Source organism: Sebastes fasciatus, chromosome 10, assembly GCF_043250625.1.
Source record: "Sebastes fasciatus isolate fSebFas1 chromosome 10, fSebFas1.pri, whole genome shotgun sequence".
Taxonomy (NCBI): Eukaryota; Metazoa; Chordata; class Actinopteri; order Perciformes; family Sebastidae; genus Sebastes; species Sebastes fasciatus.
In genome coordinates, this window is record NC_133804.1 from 12,316,420 (window position 1) to 12,332,961 (window position 16,542).

The following is a 16,542-nucleotide window of genomic DNA, read 5'->3' on the forward strand; positions in this document are numbered from 1 at the left end:
ATTTATAGTCAGATTGTACAAAATCTCCTGATACAGACTTCACTAATCTGGATCAATGTTGTGTTCACATCCCTGGTTACAGTTACTGATCAAGGACGATCCAAGCAAGTATTCCGGTTCAAAGTCTTTTTATTGGTATTCTGTACAAAATCCAATTAATCACAGAAATAATTGTATAAACAAATTATACCCCCCCACCCATCCCTATAACAATATTACTGCACCATTAAATAAGCAGAACATAAACAATTACATTTATACATAGAAATTAATTTATTCCCATAGAAACATAAACGAAACATATACAGAAAAAGGAAAGGACCAAAAAAAATAAATAAATGAAAAAAAGGAAAGGATCAAAACAAACAATAATAAAAAAGGAAAGAACCAAAAATAAAGGAAAGGACCAAAAAAAAAAGAAAAAAAGGAAAGGAACAAAAAATAAAAAAGGAAAGGACCAAAAAGAAAATAATAATAAAAAAGGAAAGAACCAAAAAAAAGGAATGGACCAAAAAAAAAAATTTAAAAAAGGAAAGGACCAAAAAAAATAATAAAAAAAGGAAAGAACCAAAAAAAAAGAAAAAAGGAAAGGACCAAAAAAAGGAGAGGACCAAAAAAATAGGAAAGGACCAAAAAAATAAATAAATAAAAAAAAGGGAAGGACCAAAAAAAATAAATAAAAAATATAAAAAGGAAAGGACCAAAAAATAAAAAATAAATTAAAAAAAAGGAAAGCACCTAAAAAGAGAATAAAAAAGGAAAGCACCTAAAAAAAGAATAAAAAGGGAAAGGACCAAAAATAAAAGGAGAGGACCAAAAAAAAGAATAAAAAAGGAAAGAACCAAAATAAAAATAAAAAATGTGCTAACTTACTTAATTTAATTTACTTATCTTTTTGTGTTTTTTTTGGTCCAAGCAAGTATTCCGATCACTTGGATCGATTATCAGTATTGTTATAATAGCCCAGAGCCCAGAGGTGATCCTATACTGGTTACATCCGGGCCACTAGGCGGCAGCAGCACGCAGAGGTTACGCAGAGCGCCGCACAGCATCACAAAAAGACCGTCGACGCCGTTACGCAGCTCGCTGGTAGATGATTGGCGAGGTAAGATGGCGGCGCCAGAGGAGCCAGAGTTATCTCAGGCGCAGACTGAGAAACTGCTTCAATTTCAGGTAAGACAGAATAAATACACCTCCAACACGTGTCCACTAGAAACCTCACATGTTAACACGCTATCGTCGGTAGCGAGGCACTGCAAACCGGCGGAACAGTGCGTGTTTAAAGGCTTTTTACACAGTCAAGTAGCTACCGAGCCAGAGCTAGCGTTAGCATGGAGCTAGCTAGCATTAGCTAAGCTAGTTAGCAGACTTTAAGGGCCATGAGGACTTAAAGCAGCTTAATGTGTGTTATATTTTACTCACAGGCTTATACCAAATCACACTTTGTTAGCTAACATCACGTGTGTTGCGTTTTTAATGTGATTCATGTGACTTTATGTTAACTTGTGCTAGCAGTAGCTGATCACTGACGCTGAGTTATCATTAGCTCAGCAGTCAGTCATGGTGGAGCTGTCACTTCACTGAGCTGTTACTCACCCAGATCACTGTTTTAGGTATTCATTAGTTTAGATAGCTGCCCAGCTTAAAGAGTAGTTAATCATCTGTATTAATCATTTCATTTGAAGTCTTGGACAATCCAATCAGTTTAGTTTTGGATGATTAATCGATGATGAATGATATTAATTACTGATATCAGTACTTAACAGAGCTGTAACTCACCCAGATTACTGTTTTAGGTATGCCTCATGACATTTGTGGGTTTGTAACAATAGGAGTGATGCAATTTAACCTCCCCCCTTTTAATCTGTAGCCTGTTCTAGCTATCTTTTGTCTACATTGGTTTTAAAAACACAGATAGTTAACCTCTAACATCATCCTGCTTGGGTTAAACCATTATTTTCACAGTGCATGTTTAGATAGCTGCCCAGCTTAAAGAGTAGTTAATCATCTGTATTAATCATTTCATTTTAAATATTGGACAATCCAATCAGTTTAGTTTTGGATGATTAATCAATGATGAATGATATTAATTACTGATATCAGTACTTAACTGAGCTGTAACTCACCCAGATTACTGTTTTAGGTATGCCTCATGTAATGTGTGGGTTTGTGAATAGAATAGAATAGAAAGCTTTATTGTCATTGTATTAAATACAACGAGATTCACAGTTGCCACTTCTGGTCAGTGCTTTAAAACAAATACTTGACGAGACTAAACGAGGCAGATAATATCCCCATATAAGAACTTTAAACATGCACTATCTGCAACCATCTTGGACTCTAACCACTGGCACACTTTACATCCTATATACCACTTTATAGACAGCCCATATGTACATATTACATTTATTTATTGCACATACTACATTTATTTATTGACGGACTGCACACGAACTAGGTTCACCCTGTATCTTTTATATCTATTATTGTTTTTATAATTTTTGTATACCTTTACCTCTCCTGTGTTTCACTCTGTTTGCTGATGTTGCTGCTTTGACACCTGAATTTCCCTCCAGGGATTAATAAAGCTTCATTTTATCTTATCTTATCTTAAAAAAACATAACAGGTAAAACACACAGTTATAAAGCAAATAAAACAGGTAAAGTAGATGTAATAAATAAATATAAACAGAAGTGTTACACTAGAAGTACAAAATATAAAAATAGATGTAATGTAAACAGAGGTAATTGCACTTGAGGTGTATATTGCATCAAGGATATACACAATAGGAGTGATGCATCTTTCCTCCCCCCTTTTAATCTGTAACCTGTTCTTTGTCTACATTGGTAAGATTGCCATAAAAAAACACTTTATTTTGGAGAGCTAGTTAACCTCTAACGTCATCCTGCTTGGATTAAACGATTATTTTTCTCAGTGCATGTTGACGTTAATATTGAGTTTAGATAGCTGCCCAGCTTAAGAGTAGTTAATCATCTGTATTAATCATTTCATTTTAAGTCTTGGACAACTGAATCAGTTTAGTTTTGGATGATTCTTGCTCACTTTTTAATGAGGAACTGGACACAGCAAACCAGTAGCCTATAAACTACTGATGGAAGCCCTGACTATAGACAAACGTGCTTTTCTGAGCAACTTGAGGCCTTCACACTGACTATCTTTTCATGTCTAACAGGACCTAACTGGGTTGGAATCAATGGACCAATGTCGTCGAACATTAGAGCAGCATAATTGGAACATAGAGGTAAGTCACATGGAAAAAGACTGGATTTCTATGGCTCTGTATACATTTTTATTCCTATACAGATTATGCAAACTGTGCTGGCTTGCTTTGATTAATCTGCCTTTCTTTTCTTTTGGTTTATTGAAGGACTTGACTCTAATATGATGGGTTTAAATGTATGTGTTTCAGGCTGCAGTACAAGACAGACTTAACGAGCAGGAAGGAGTGCCCAGTGTGTTTAACCCTCCACCATCCAGACCATTACAGGTCAATACAGCAGACCATAGAGTATATAGTTACATCGTCTCAAGGCCACAACCCAGGGTATGTCTGCACATTCTGATGTTACATATTTTCACACAAAAGATACTGGATTTCTCTTTATCAATATTATGAAATACTATTGTTAATGCTTGACACACACAGCCACATTCTAGCATGACTGCATGTTAATTTTAAACCAATCATTTAAGATCGATCAATCTAAGTAGTTCATATCTTTCAAAGTGATTTCGCAGTAGTGCTGAGATCGAAAAGTGGCTGATGGTGTGCCACTGTGGTTCAGCAGCATAAGCCAGTCCCTGGAGTGGGATGCAGCTGGTGTTCACCGGTATATACCGTTTGCTTGGGTCTTCAGGAGTTGTAGCATTTATTCACCGACACTGCTACTGCTAAGTTCACACACTGCTACTGCTATGTACAGCTATAACGCCACCGACAACCCCACACTCGCCGCCGCCACACAGACACGGTCTGTCGGACACTCGCTAATATTACGCTGGGTTGACAAGAGTACCCCGTCGTCACACACACACACGTTCTGTCTCTCGACCGGACACTAGCTAAAGTTACGCCGTGCTCACTGAGTACGCCAGGCAGACAAACAGCTAACAACCTCGCAGCTAAACTAAATGATGCGGTGGAGACTTACTGGGACAATACACGCAGCGTCATGGCTGCCACAGTAACTCTGTCAGGTGAACTGGGGACTCAATTGTCTTTTTTGCGCATACACTGCAGCTGGCAATAAATTATGGATTTGTGCATTGGCTTTTCGTTGCAGCAGGGTGGCTTGTTAGGCACTAAAAATAGCACAGTTGCATGAAATGCACTAAGCTTGTCGGTTAACGGTTAATAATCGGTTAATGAGGGTTGGTTATCAGTTAAAAAAAAATTCAAAATTAGCATCCCTAGTACTGATACTTATGAAGACATGCTATTGTATATTCTTTCTGGCATGTGTAGGCCTATTGCAACTGTAGGCCGCATGGGCTTATGCCGCTGAACCACAGTCGCACACCATCAGTCACTTTTCGATCTCGCTGTCACTCTGATTTTGACATGTTTAATTGTATTTTAATGGCACAAAACATAGAAAAGCCCTCATATCTTGGAATTTTTTTTTTTTTTTAAACTATTTTCTACTGTTTAAATGTAATAGACTGCTTTGTTTCCTTTTTTCAGGGTTTAGTAGGATGGAGTTACTACTTGATAATGCTACCTTTCAGATTTACATATTACACACTTCTGGACATATTCAGGTAATTCAAGCACATTGATGTAAACTTGGAGCCGCTGGATTAGAGGGAGGTAATTGATCATCACAATGTGCTCTTTGTTCTAGGTTTGCCCTGCGGTTCGTCAGGCCAGATCCTCGTGGTCGTGTGACAGACCCTGTTGGAGATGTTGTGTCCTTCATTCATAGTTTTGAGGAGAAGTATGGTCGGTCACACCCTGTATTTTACCAGGGAACATACAGCCAGGTGAGTTCAGAGAGCACCTGCACAATAACAAACACAATTTTTGCTCTCAATCAATTTCAGTTGGTTGACGAGGTGAAATTGCAATATGTTGTGTCACCCTGAAACATGTAGGCACTGAATGATGCCAAACGGGAGCTCCGCTACTTATTAGTGTACCTTCACGGGGAGGATCATCAAGACACTGACGAGTTTTGCCGGTATGATACTTATTACCTTACTTACCTACACCAGCCATCAGAATTTGTTACATAGCGCATGTTGCTGCTCGGGACTCTCTAAAAAGTTGGTATTTCACCCACTTGGGTGTGGTTTTGCAGGACGTAGCAGTGCACACTTTGACAAGCTCTGTGACCATCTCAGCCCATGCTCTGAGTGCACACTAATGAGAAGTTGGACTGAGGGGCAAAGTATGGGCTAGTTTTATTTCTAGAGCTTGGAAAATTAGGCAAACTAGCATAAATCTCAGATCAGTTTATTTGTTGAAAAACATACAGAATATACTAGGGGTGGGACAAAATATGGTTACGGGAATATATTGTATTACTTCCCCTTGCAATACATTCCTCTTGCAATACATTATCGATACACCTGCGCCAAATATCAATATTTTTATTAAAGAGGACCTATTAAACCTATTAGAAGACCCCCCCCCCCCCCCCCCCCCCCCCCCCCCCGAAAAACAGTCTTCTCTGATTGGTCAGCTTGGCCCTCGGTTGCACAAAAAAAACTAAATAACACACTAAAGGAACGGCTGAAAGCACAAAAGCATATAGGTCCTCTTTAAAACATGTACTGTAGGTGCTCTAAACGGCCGTGTTGGGACGTATGAAAAGAAACTAGTTGGCTATGCTAGCGTCTTAAACACTTAAGTCGAGTGGCTGCTCCAAGCCACAAACCTCATGGTTTGAGGAGAATCGGACTCTAAGTCCCATAAACAGCGCATTACTACCATTTGTAGTTTCGCAGTGACGGTCCTCCAGCTTTCAACCGGGCAAATGTTTTATCACAGTGACAGTCACTGTGAAGTTCACTCGCAGTGCTCTCAAGAGAGATTCATTCAAAAGCCTACCTAGCGAAACTGACCTGGTATAAATTGACGCTGCCTACCGTTTGTTTTATCACAGTGACGGTCGTTTGGCTCTTTAAATGGACGGTGAAAGTCACGCGTTGCTCTAAAACCATTATTTTAACGTTACTTCTAGCGGGTATATCTAACCTGTCGTATATTTATTAATGCCGATCTTCCGGCTTTGAGCGGACGATAAAGGGGAGCGCGGGTATTGCTCTCACTAGATCTACAGACATTCAGGCTGATTTCTAACTCTACATGGTAACCATAGCAACCGCTCACCACTTCCTCTAATCAACGTCCTACACAAACAAACCTCTTTCCTTGCCATTTATTACTTGATCAAAATGATTTTCTGTGTATAAAAACATCTGGTTTGTCTTCGGGTCTCAAACCAAAGCATTTTGTAACAAAGCAGAAAAAAAGCCACGCACATTGTTGTTTTCACTTTGAAGACTTTATGAAGGAAAGGCCAATTTAGATTAGAAAGATTTTAGTGAGGCATAGTTGTATCCTTCCTTTAAATAATTTAAGCCGAGAACTTTTATGCTTTCTGGCAGTAGATAAATAGACAATTCCTGCTTTTTGCATTTTTAGGGGTATTTTACTTCTTCGGCTACACAGATATCGTAATGTATCGCTGTATGCTGATACAATCGTTATCATGATCGTATCGTATATCGAGTTACTCTGTGATTCCCACCCCTAGAAAATACTTTTTTTTTAAAAATATTTTTATTGAAAATAGAATATACTTTTCATATTTTCTTAAAATAATTGGTAAATGGTCTCTCACACCTGTGTATATGGAAATTGATAGTCTGCCGTGTAAGCCCTTTTGTGCTGGGCATCTGATGATGCTAGATACTACACTGATATTAAATACAGACCCCCTAGTTAGATTAGAGCATTTAGAGAGATACGAGTAGATTTTTGTTGTTGGACATAATTTAGTCCATCTAAATGTCAATATATTTTAGCACTATTTAGTTATTCATACATTCCAGTATAATGTTATGATAGTCAGATAAAAGTCATTTAAAAATCTGCAGGGAATTGTGTTGTAGTGCGAGTGTATCTTCATTAATCGATACGAAAAAACTGTTTTTCCTGTGCCCCTTTTCTATACACATGTGCTAGCTTGGTTTTTGACTCGGCCCATCAGCCCAACACGGCAGAAATTTACATCTTCATTACAAAAGGGCTACCGGCTTGAGGGTGTGTGTAGCCATGGCTGTGACTAATGGTCAAAGGAGTGGCTGTTAAATGGTGGATAAACGCGTATCATTTCCTAAGTCTTAAGTCCCCCGTTATTTTGTCATTTAAAAGCTTTTTAATGAAACATCAATATCAGGAAATGTTGGGTTTTCATCTGCAGCAACTTAACATGACTCCTATACATCTGAAAGTGAAACGGTAAAATAAAGCAGGTATCTGAAAATACAAACAGGAACACAGGAGAGAAACTAAACTTCAAACCACAGAGATTCAGTTATAAGCTACAAAAGTACTGAGCTGAACACACATCTTTCTCTGTGGTCTCCTGCACAGACATGAGCTGAGTCTCACAACACATGCTTGTTTTAGGGGGAGAATGGGGGGGGGTTGTCACGGGTTGGCCGCGGTCGGCAAAACGTCACCGTAAGGCACTGCCCCCAAGTTTTTAGGGAGTCCCATTGTTGCTCAGTGTCATGTTGTTGAGTCATACAGTTGCCTGAGTTTATTGTTACTCAAGGCGCAGTCTGATTGGTCTTTGCCACATGTTATGAAGACACATAAGCTCTAGTTTGAGATTAGTATATTTATAAATAACCTGTGTTTTCATATTCATGTGCACATGAAAAAGGAGTTCCCTTTCTAAATGGTTTTGTCCTACTGATCTGTTACTTCCTAGCTCCACGTTATGTACAGAAGAGGTCGTAACCTTCCTCAACACACGGATGCTCTTTTGGGCATGCTCAACCAGCAAACCTGAGGGCTACAGAGGTATGCAAACTTATTGTTATTTAACCCACCCTTTTTTGTGTCAGCTGTTAATGAACATATAACATGGGCTGCTCTGATCATAAAAAATAATATCATGACAATATCTGTGAAGTATCACTCACATGTAGGCACACTTCATATGTGCATCTCCTGTATGAAAGAGATATGAGACAAACTCAAACTGAAGGATTTGAATGTGGGTAAAGTGCCTCTCCTTATGTTTGACTTAAGGTGATATTCAGTTATTGTGTATATAATCCCAGGTTTTGAGTTCTTCACTGAGACTTCTGTCACCACACTGATACAAGGAATTTTAAAGATATTTGTTTGTGTTGTGAAGATCATCAAAAACATTAAATGGACAACGAGTCCTGTGGATTATCCTGTAACTGAGAGATACCGATACCTGGGCTTTGGGTATCGGCCGATACCGAGTACCGATCCGATACCAGTATTTAATTAATAAGCTGTATGCCTCACTGTGTGGAAGTGACTGGGATCATTCTTTTATGTTTAAGGCAACATCAGGCTGGACTTAAACATTGATTTCCTAACTCTATGTATATATAAATCTACTGATTTGTGAATATTCTTTAATAATAAAGAATATTATTTAAATAAATAATACAGCAGCACCGTGGTAAAAAAAACACCTCAAAATATACAGGAATACAATTCAAGTGTAAACCTTTTTAATGCAACAATTTGGTCAAAACTTAAACAGGAATTAAAATTCCATTATATTATATATATAAATTAAGAATTTAATTGAATAAATCGGCCCCATTTTCACAGATACCCTATCCAGCTATTTGAGTCAGTATCGGCTCAATATCTGGTGCATACCTAGGAGATTGCTTTTGGAAAGTTGTGCATGTTGAGTTTCGTGAATGTTATTTTGTTTATGTTTTTGATGCTTTGAATGCCACAAACAAAATGCCATTCATATCTACTGTGTTGCCGTAGCTACTGGGAGGCAAGTGAAGTCTTGGTGGAGAACTCAAAACCTAAGACGGAAGCTATTTGCATGCTAGCTACCTCAAGGATCAAGCGGGATATGGTGTGTTTTTGTGTGTTTGGATGAGTTGCCCATCTAATAATATTAATAATAATTCTATTAATATATTATTTTTAGTATATAGTCGCAGCACTGTTTGACTATAATATTTGGGTGTGTTTCAGTGTCCCAAGCATTGCGAGAGAACACCTACCCATTCCTGGCCATGATAATGCTGAAGGACCGCAAGATGACAGTGGTGGGCAGGCTCGAAGGTCTCATTCAGCCAGAGGACCTCATCAATCAACTCACCTTCATCATGGATGCCAACCAAACACATCTGATGTCAGAGCGCCTCGAAAGGTACTGGAAATCAATATTCACACTAGGGCTGGGGTTGAAAAGTCTTTTTTGCTTAGGAAAGTTCCTAACCGAGTGAAATGACCCGGAAGTTTCTAATTGGCTGCCATCTTGCATTTAAAACTGAGCAGTTTCAGCAAAAATTCCATTTAACCTTTCAGCATATTGTAATTTAAGTGGTACCCCAGGGTGGGCAGGTTTCTGGATAAGGCAAAAAAAACCACCAGAATTAAAAAATACAGCCCTCGTTCTGCAGCTCTCCTTTTTCCCCTCTCTGTCCTAAGCCCCACCCAACAAACGAGCCTGGGCATATGCACACGCTTCATATAGTAACCTGTAGGAGTACTAGTCATTCATTTTAAACATCATCGTGATTGTGATCTCGATGCTGTTATATCACAGCAGTTCTATGAGAACTACCGTCCTGTTTTTTTTACAAACTTGTGGGCCCGTAAATCCCTTTTGAGATGACATACTGTGATTCAGGGCTCTAGGGAGCTGCAATATCAGCAAAGTGTTTCAGAGATGGAGAGAAAGTGTTGCTAATAGTTTAGCCTTCTGCTAACCATTGCCATCATGGCTGTGCTGCAGCTCACGCAGAAGTCCTACACTAGCTGGCTAGCTCACAGCGCTAGCCGCCCACAGCCGTGAGCACAAGGCTAAACTATTAGCAACCTTTTCTCTACATCTCTGAAATGCTTCGCGGATATTGTCAGAGTCCACCATCCTTTTCTGGGTTGCTTTGCACTCTAGGCAGCTGTTTTCAATGCTTGAATAGCAACATTTCCTGCAAGATATTCCACTGTTGAATCAGGATTTCACCATCTGAAGGGACGTGCACGCGCATCTGCATTTGCAGAACAGCCAATAGCAACGCTCTCTCTGACATGAGCTGTGATTGGCCAAAGTCTCCCTTCACGGGCTAGAGTTTCTAAACCTGAAAACGGAGCCAAGAAGGGGTACAGAAGTCTGAGTTTTCTCTCGGACCACTTGAATTACAATATGCTGAAAGGTTATCATGGATTTTTGCCCAATGATGCCAAAAATAAATAGCCTACCCAGCTTTAACAATTATTTTCATACATTCATATATTAATCGGGATTCATACTGATAAATATGAGCGGACAGTGACAACCATTTTGTTTCGCTTTTGTTTATTTCAAACATGTAACAAACAAAAGTAGGTAGTAAAAAAACAAGAATAGAAAATAAAATGAACACTAAACATATAGCAAATTCTCATAAACAACAAATAATCAACATAAATAAATATTCCATATTTGAAAAGGAGATGATGTGATGTTTTTTGTATGTTAGGATTGATGCTCAAAATGTTACAGTTGGTGATCATTTTTCAGTCTCACAGTTGCTGTCTAAAACATGCAAAGATATATCACTGATGTTCGATTTAAAAGGTTGACTTGTTATTTTAATGTTGCTTTACTTTGAATTACCACCTCACCATTGTAGGTCTATGCTAGAGTTGGGCTGGTGTTAATATGTATTTATTCTTTTTAAAACGGTTTGATATTAAGCCACAACACCGGACTGGACCAGTGTACCGAATTGTACCACTAGGTGTCACACTTGACCCAGCAGCCGCTTGTCACACAATGAGAACACTTGGTTGACCTTAACAGCCCACCTTATTAAGTGAGCCTGGGCCGTTGTTGTCGCTAGCTTTGGGGCTAACCCCCTTCACTTTGATCTGCAGGTAGCAAGCAAGACACAGGAACTTGGCTTGGGTCTTGATGAGTTGTAGCATTTATTCACAGACAGTCTAAACTGTACACACACAGCACTGTTAAGTTATAATAACATTATGGTTTGAACCTAATTCACCGTCACACACTCTTGCTCTCTCTCTCTCTCTCTCTCTCTGCACACTCACTAACGTTACAGGCCGCCGGCTTGCAATACACTGACTGACGGAAGCCTGTCTTATTATATATTATACGTATTACATCCTCACTGTAATACAATGATTACGATGACACTTCCAAAAACCCAGGCATACTATGGTGCATGTAAACAAACTCAGCCAAAGCACAAATGACAGTAAATCTTTCTCGGTTTAATTCCACACACTGCTATTAAACCAGAAAAGTTTCACAGTTTCTAAGTAAAGAACATTTTTTGTTTCAGGGAGGAGAGGAACCAGACCCAAGTGCTGAGGCAGCAGCAGGATGAGGCCTATCTGGCCTCCCTCCATGCTGATCAGGAGAAGGACCGAAAGAAAAGGGAGGAGGAGGAGCAAGTGAGGCAAGAGGAGGAGAAGGTCATCCAGAGTGCTCTTGATGAGGAGCGGAGACGACGAGTGAGTCTTACTTTCCATTCAATTTATTTTGTGCATGCCTATCTATACAAGGAAACCTTAAAGTGGCAATCCGTAAGATTTCAGTCCTGGGCTGCGGTCGAAAAGTCTTTTTTGCTAAGGAAGGTGCCATTACTGAGTGAAATGACCTGGAAGTATCTAAGTAGCAGCCATGATAAGAGCTGATGGAATTCTCTAAATGCTCAGGAGAGGTGCTTCAATGCTTCCTTTCTTATCTCCTTTAGCATAGGATAAACTGGACACCATCCATTACCAAAGGAAAGGAGATAATACTGTCCCACAATTCCTTGCGGCCGTAACATTTAAGGCGACGCACCATTCGTCCGTTCATGAAAACAAGTGATATGCCCATCTTGCATAGATTTAACAATTATTTTCACACCGTCACATACTAATTGGGATTCATGTTGATTAATGAGTGGACATTGATAACCATTTTGTTTCAATTTATTTCAATTTATTTATTCCGAACAAGTAACAAATAAGTAAAAAACAAAACAAGAATAACAAAAAAAATGAACAGTAAACATTTAGCAAACTGTCTATAAACAAATAATCAACTCAAAGCTGCAGTAGGCGAGATTGGAGCAAATAGGATTTAAAAAAAAGAAGTAATTTTTATAAAATGGTTACTACATCACGGCAGTAGTACATGAAACAGGTAACCTGAAAAAAATTATGTGCCTCCGGTGCTCCTAACGGCATCTGCAAGATTTCACAGACCGGATGAAAACAAGCAGTAAGAGCTGATCTGAGGTCCGCTGTCCAGCTGCTGTCTATGAGAGCCAGCTGTCAATCACTCGCAAACTCCGACCAAGTGGTCAAACTAGGCAGCGCTGATCAAATATGAATCAATATTAGCTGTAAAATGAGAAAGTTTGTGACGTGGCCGCCATTGCAAAATCTGTTGAAATAACGTCACATGACCGGAGCACAGCCAAAAGGAACAATTCATATATGATCATCGCTGCCTAGTTTGATCGGAGTTTGCGAGTGATTGACTGCTGCCTCTGTTGAATGAACAGCCAATAGGAACGCTCTCTCTCTGAAATGACCTGTGATTGGCCAAAGTCTCCCGTCACAGGCTGGATTTTTTAAAGCCTGAAAACAGAGCCATGAGGAGGTGCAGAAGTCTTGTTTTTTCTCAGAACACTTGAATTACAATATGCTGAAAGATTATAATGGAATTTTTGCCCAATGATGCCAAAAATGTTCAGCCTGCTGCCAATTTGAATGAATCTTTGACATGATTACTTTAAAACTTCAGTAGGCAGAATGTTTTTGGCATCATTGGGCAAAAATTTCATAATGACCTTTCATTCAGAGACATCTTGTAGTGTACTGTTTAGCTGTAAAATGAGTTTGCTCGGTATTTCCTCAACTGATCTCAACATGGCTGCCAGGTCAAAAACTCTCTGAAAACATTTTACATGAGGAATAGGCATTACAGTAACAGAATATTGATTAATATTTGATCAACGCTGCCTAGTTTGACCGTTTGATCGGAGTTTGCGAGTGATTGACATCGGGCTCAGAGACGGCAGACTCCAGATCAGCTCTGATTGGTTGTTTTCCTCCAGTCTGAGAAATCTTGCAGATGCCATTAGGAGCACCAGAGGAAACAGAGGCACATGATTTTTTTTCAGATTACCTGTTACCGTTTTATAAAAATAACTTTTTTTCAATTAATTATTTAAACAAGGTGGTCGTCTCTTAACATACATTAACTGTGATGTACATTTTTGTTGTGATTCCAGACACTCGAAGAGGAGAAGGAGAGGAAGTCAGAATGTCTTCCCCCAGAGCCACCTGCAGATGATCCAGAAAGTGTCAAAATAGTGTTTAAGCTGCCCAACGATACACGAGTAGAGCGACGATTCCTCTTTGGGCAGTCTCTGACTGTGAGTACCACTGTTAATCAAGACCCTGTGTACACACCTGGTTGCTTCATCTTATCCAGTAGTTTTCAGGAGATTTGACAAATATACCTGCTAGTTTGTTCAAGTAAAATTGGAGCTGCCTCTAATAATAAGTTTGTTCATCTGATGCAGACCTGGTCTACATATGAATAAACACTGTAGTGGGTCTCACATGAAGCACATTAAAATATCACATTATTATAAAGCATTTCTTCTCTATATCTACTACCACTTGTGGTTATTTGCCAATTCACTAGACTATTTTTTTCTTTCACAGGTAATATACGACTTCCTCTTCTCTTTGAAAGAAAGCCCAGAGAAGTTTCAGATAATTACAAACTTCCCGCGCCGAGTCTTGCCCTGCCTCCCGACTGAAGAGCAGCCAAACCCTCCCACACTGAAAGAGGCGGGACTCAGCCGCTCCGAGGTCCTTTTTGTTCAGGACCTTACAGACGATTAATAGATGACATACCTCCTGTACAATGGAAACACATTTTCCTCCAATGCCCACCCACCTTTTCTTTTCTTTCCGTATTTTGTTAAATGGCCATTATGCACAAGGGATCATTGAGATAAAATCATAACCTGGAAAAATTTAACCACCCTGCATCCAGTCTTTGGTTGTGTCTAAAGGGTTCCCAATAGCCTGGAAAGTATGGAATTTTATCGAATAAATATTTCTTGAAGTCCTTCCTTGAACTAATCTTTGTATCCGCGGGGACAAGTTAGTCTGTTTCCATCGTCTGTACTAGCTACCAGATAATTCTTGACCTTCCTCACCAGTAACTGTTGCAGCAAAGGATTAATCATCTGAAATGTACTGAAACGGTAGCATAGCTTTGTGCAAAAACCAGAACCATATCCCAAATTACTTAATGTCTGGTCAACTGAGGAAGTCAGGTTGTATTAATGCCTACTGACACAGGATGCATCATGGAGAGGTATGGATTTCTATGATGGTGTGAATGCTTTGGCTATTTTTATGTCAGAGTTGATGTTTGATCCATTTGTCCTAATTCAACATCCTTTGAGTCCTGAAGTTTGCACGTTTCCGCCACAGTGAATGCCGAGCACAGAACCGGTTTAAATTGCGGTTGGCATTGCTACGATTGATCTATGGTGTGTGGAGAGCAAACGTACTACTTCAGGGAGCAGGTTGGTGGATTAGGACATAAAGGAAATATGGGAACCCTGTTTTAAATGAGCCATGACCTGTACATAAGTTAGATATTTAAAATCCCCAATTTTACCTTCCATTTTTTTGTTTTGTTTTTTGACTCATCTGTGTCATAAAATGACCAAATGCAGGTTGGTTACTATGTGAAGCAGACTGCATCAAGCTCATGAAGTTTAAAAATACAATATTTAACAGAGGCCACAGCTTTTCCATGTGGCTTTATCTAGTATAGTACGAGTCTGCCCATAGTGTGCCTGTGGTTACTCATAGATGCCTGTTTTGCCTGTAACATCTAAATGGGCTCATGTAAAGATGTAATTTTCCAACTATAAATTAAAAACATTTTAAAAATGGGGTTGGGTTTATTGAGAATGTACAACGCTTGTTTGTGGTACATATATTGCCACATTCTTTCAGCAGTGTGAACGCGAATGTGTCCTGGGCCGCATTGAAGGACGGCCTACTCAACTGACCTCCCGCTGGGATCAGCGGGTCTCTGCACTCCTCGTGAATAGACAGGTAAACGCGAGCGCTTGTCTGCCTTGCAGCATGGAAACGGCCTCTGTGTTCCACTGTATTCTGTTGGTACAACTGTATTTTATTAAAATATATCTATAGTCTACAGACAGACTGGGCACGCAAAGTGCTTTATTATCACACTGTCGGAGATGTGTCTGTTTTGGTTCCGGTGCTTTCCACAGTGCTGACACTCGCCTGCCCGTACAATAACCTTTTATTTTTATGTTATTAAAATGTACTACTGACATACCAGTCAGTACGTCGTAACATCTGCTGTATTAGCCATGTGTTTACTACGTGTTTATTTGCATATAAAGCCATTCAATTATGCCACGCATTCTAATGCCAGGTGTGAACAGACATATTTCAAACAGCGATTATTGCTTAAATATCGAGATTCTAATTAACTGGAGACAAAACTTTTTTTCCGTGTAGATCATAAACCACTGAATATAAAAATGACCCACTGAAATCTGTTGAGAAATGTAAACCTATTGCTTTTTGTCCAGAAAGACTGCAGCTCCCCTGTTTACAGGCCAGTCTTGCTCGGTCCACTGGGTGCTGCCACCGACTGGTAGTATACAGGCTGTATTGCTACTGAGGCACAGCGGTACGGACAATATAGGCCAGTTATAACTGATGACTTGTCTGTCCAAAAGTGGAGTAAATCCTTAAAGAATTGAAATAAATGGGATATAGTTTTGCTGTTGTTAAACCTGGACCCCATTTACTCCAATTCATTAACTCAACGCGTGGTAATTAAAATACAAACGGTCATTTTGTGGGTGAAGTATTTTTTTTTAAATGTAGGCTATTGAAAATGAGACTATTAAATGGACTGCAGATGATTGATATATAATGCACGCATTTCATGTCACATTCAGGGGCCGTTCAAGATGTTTCTGAGAACCGCCATTGGCCCGCAGGCTGTTGTTTGAGGAAATTGTGTACTATATTACTATACTTACTATAGTATGAATTTTTTTTTGACAAACTATACTATGATTTTTTTTACCGTCATACTATACCATGACTTTTTTCCGACATACTGACTTTTTTTTCAATGTACTATACTATGACTTTTTATTTTACCTACTATACTATGATTTTTATTCAACATACTATACTGTTTACATTTTTTTTCGGGATTCTATACCATGACTTTTTTCAACAT

The 16,542-nt window shown here is 39.2% G+C and overlaps 1 protein-coding gene across 1 annotated transcript; it reads left to right on the top strand.

Moving 5' to 3' along the window:
* The first annotated feature begins 1,021 nt into the window (after positions 1-1,021).
* Positions 1,022-15,200, top strand: faf2 (Fas associated factor family member 2). Its single transcript, XM_074648207.1, has 11 exons — positions 1,022-1,173; positions 3,195-3,263; positions 3,432-3,566; positions 4,707-4,783; positions 4,867-5,005; positions 5,117-5,202; positions 7,969-8,060; positions 9,243-9,420; positions 11,564-11,735; positions 13,511-13,654; positions 13,950-15,200. Exons 1-11 carry the CDS (start codon positions 1,111-1,113, stop codon positions 14,130-14,132), a joined length of 1,338 nt encoding a protein of 445 aa, XP_074504308.1. The 5' UTR covers positions 1,022-1,110; the 3' UTR covers positions 14,133-15,200.
* Positions 15,201-16,542: the final 1,342 nt, after the last annotated feature.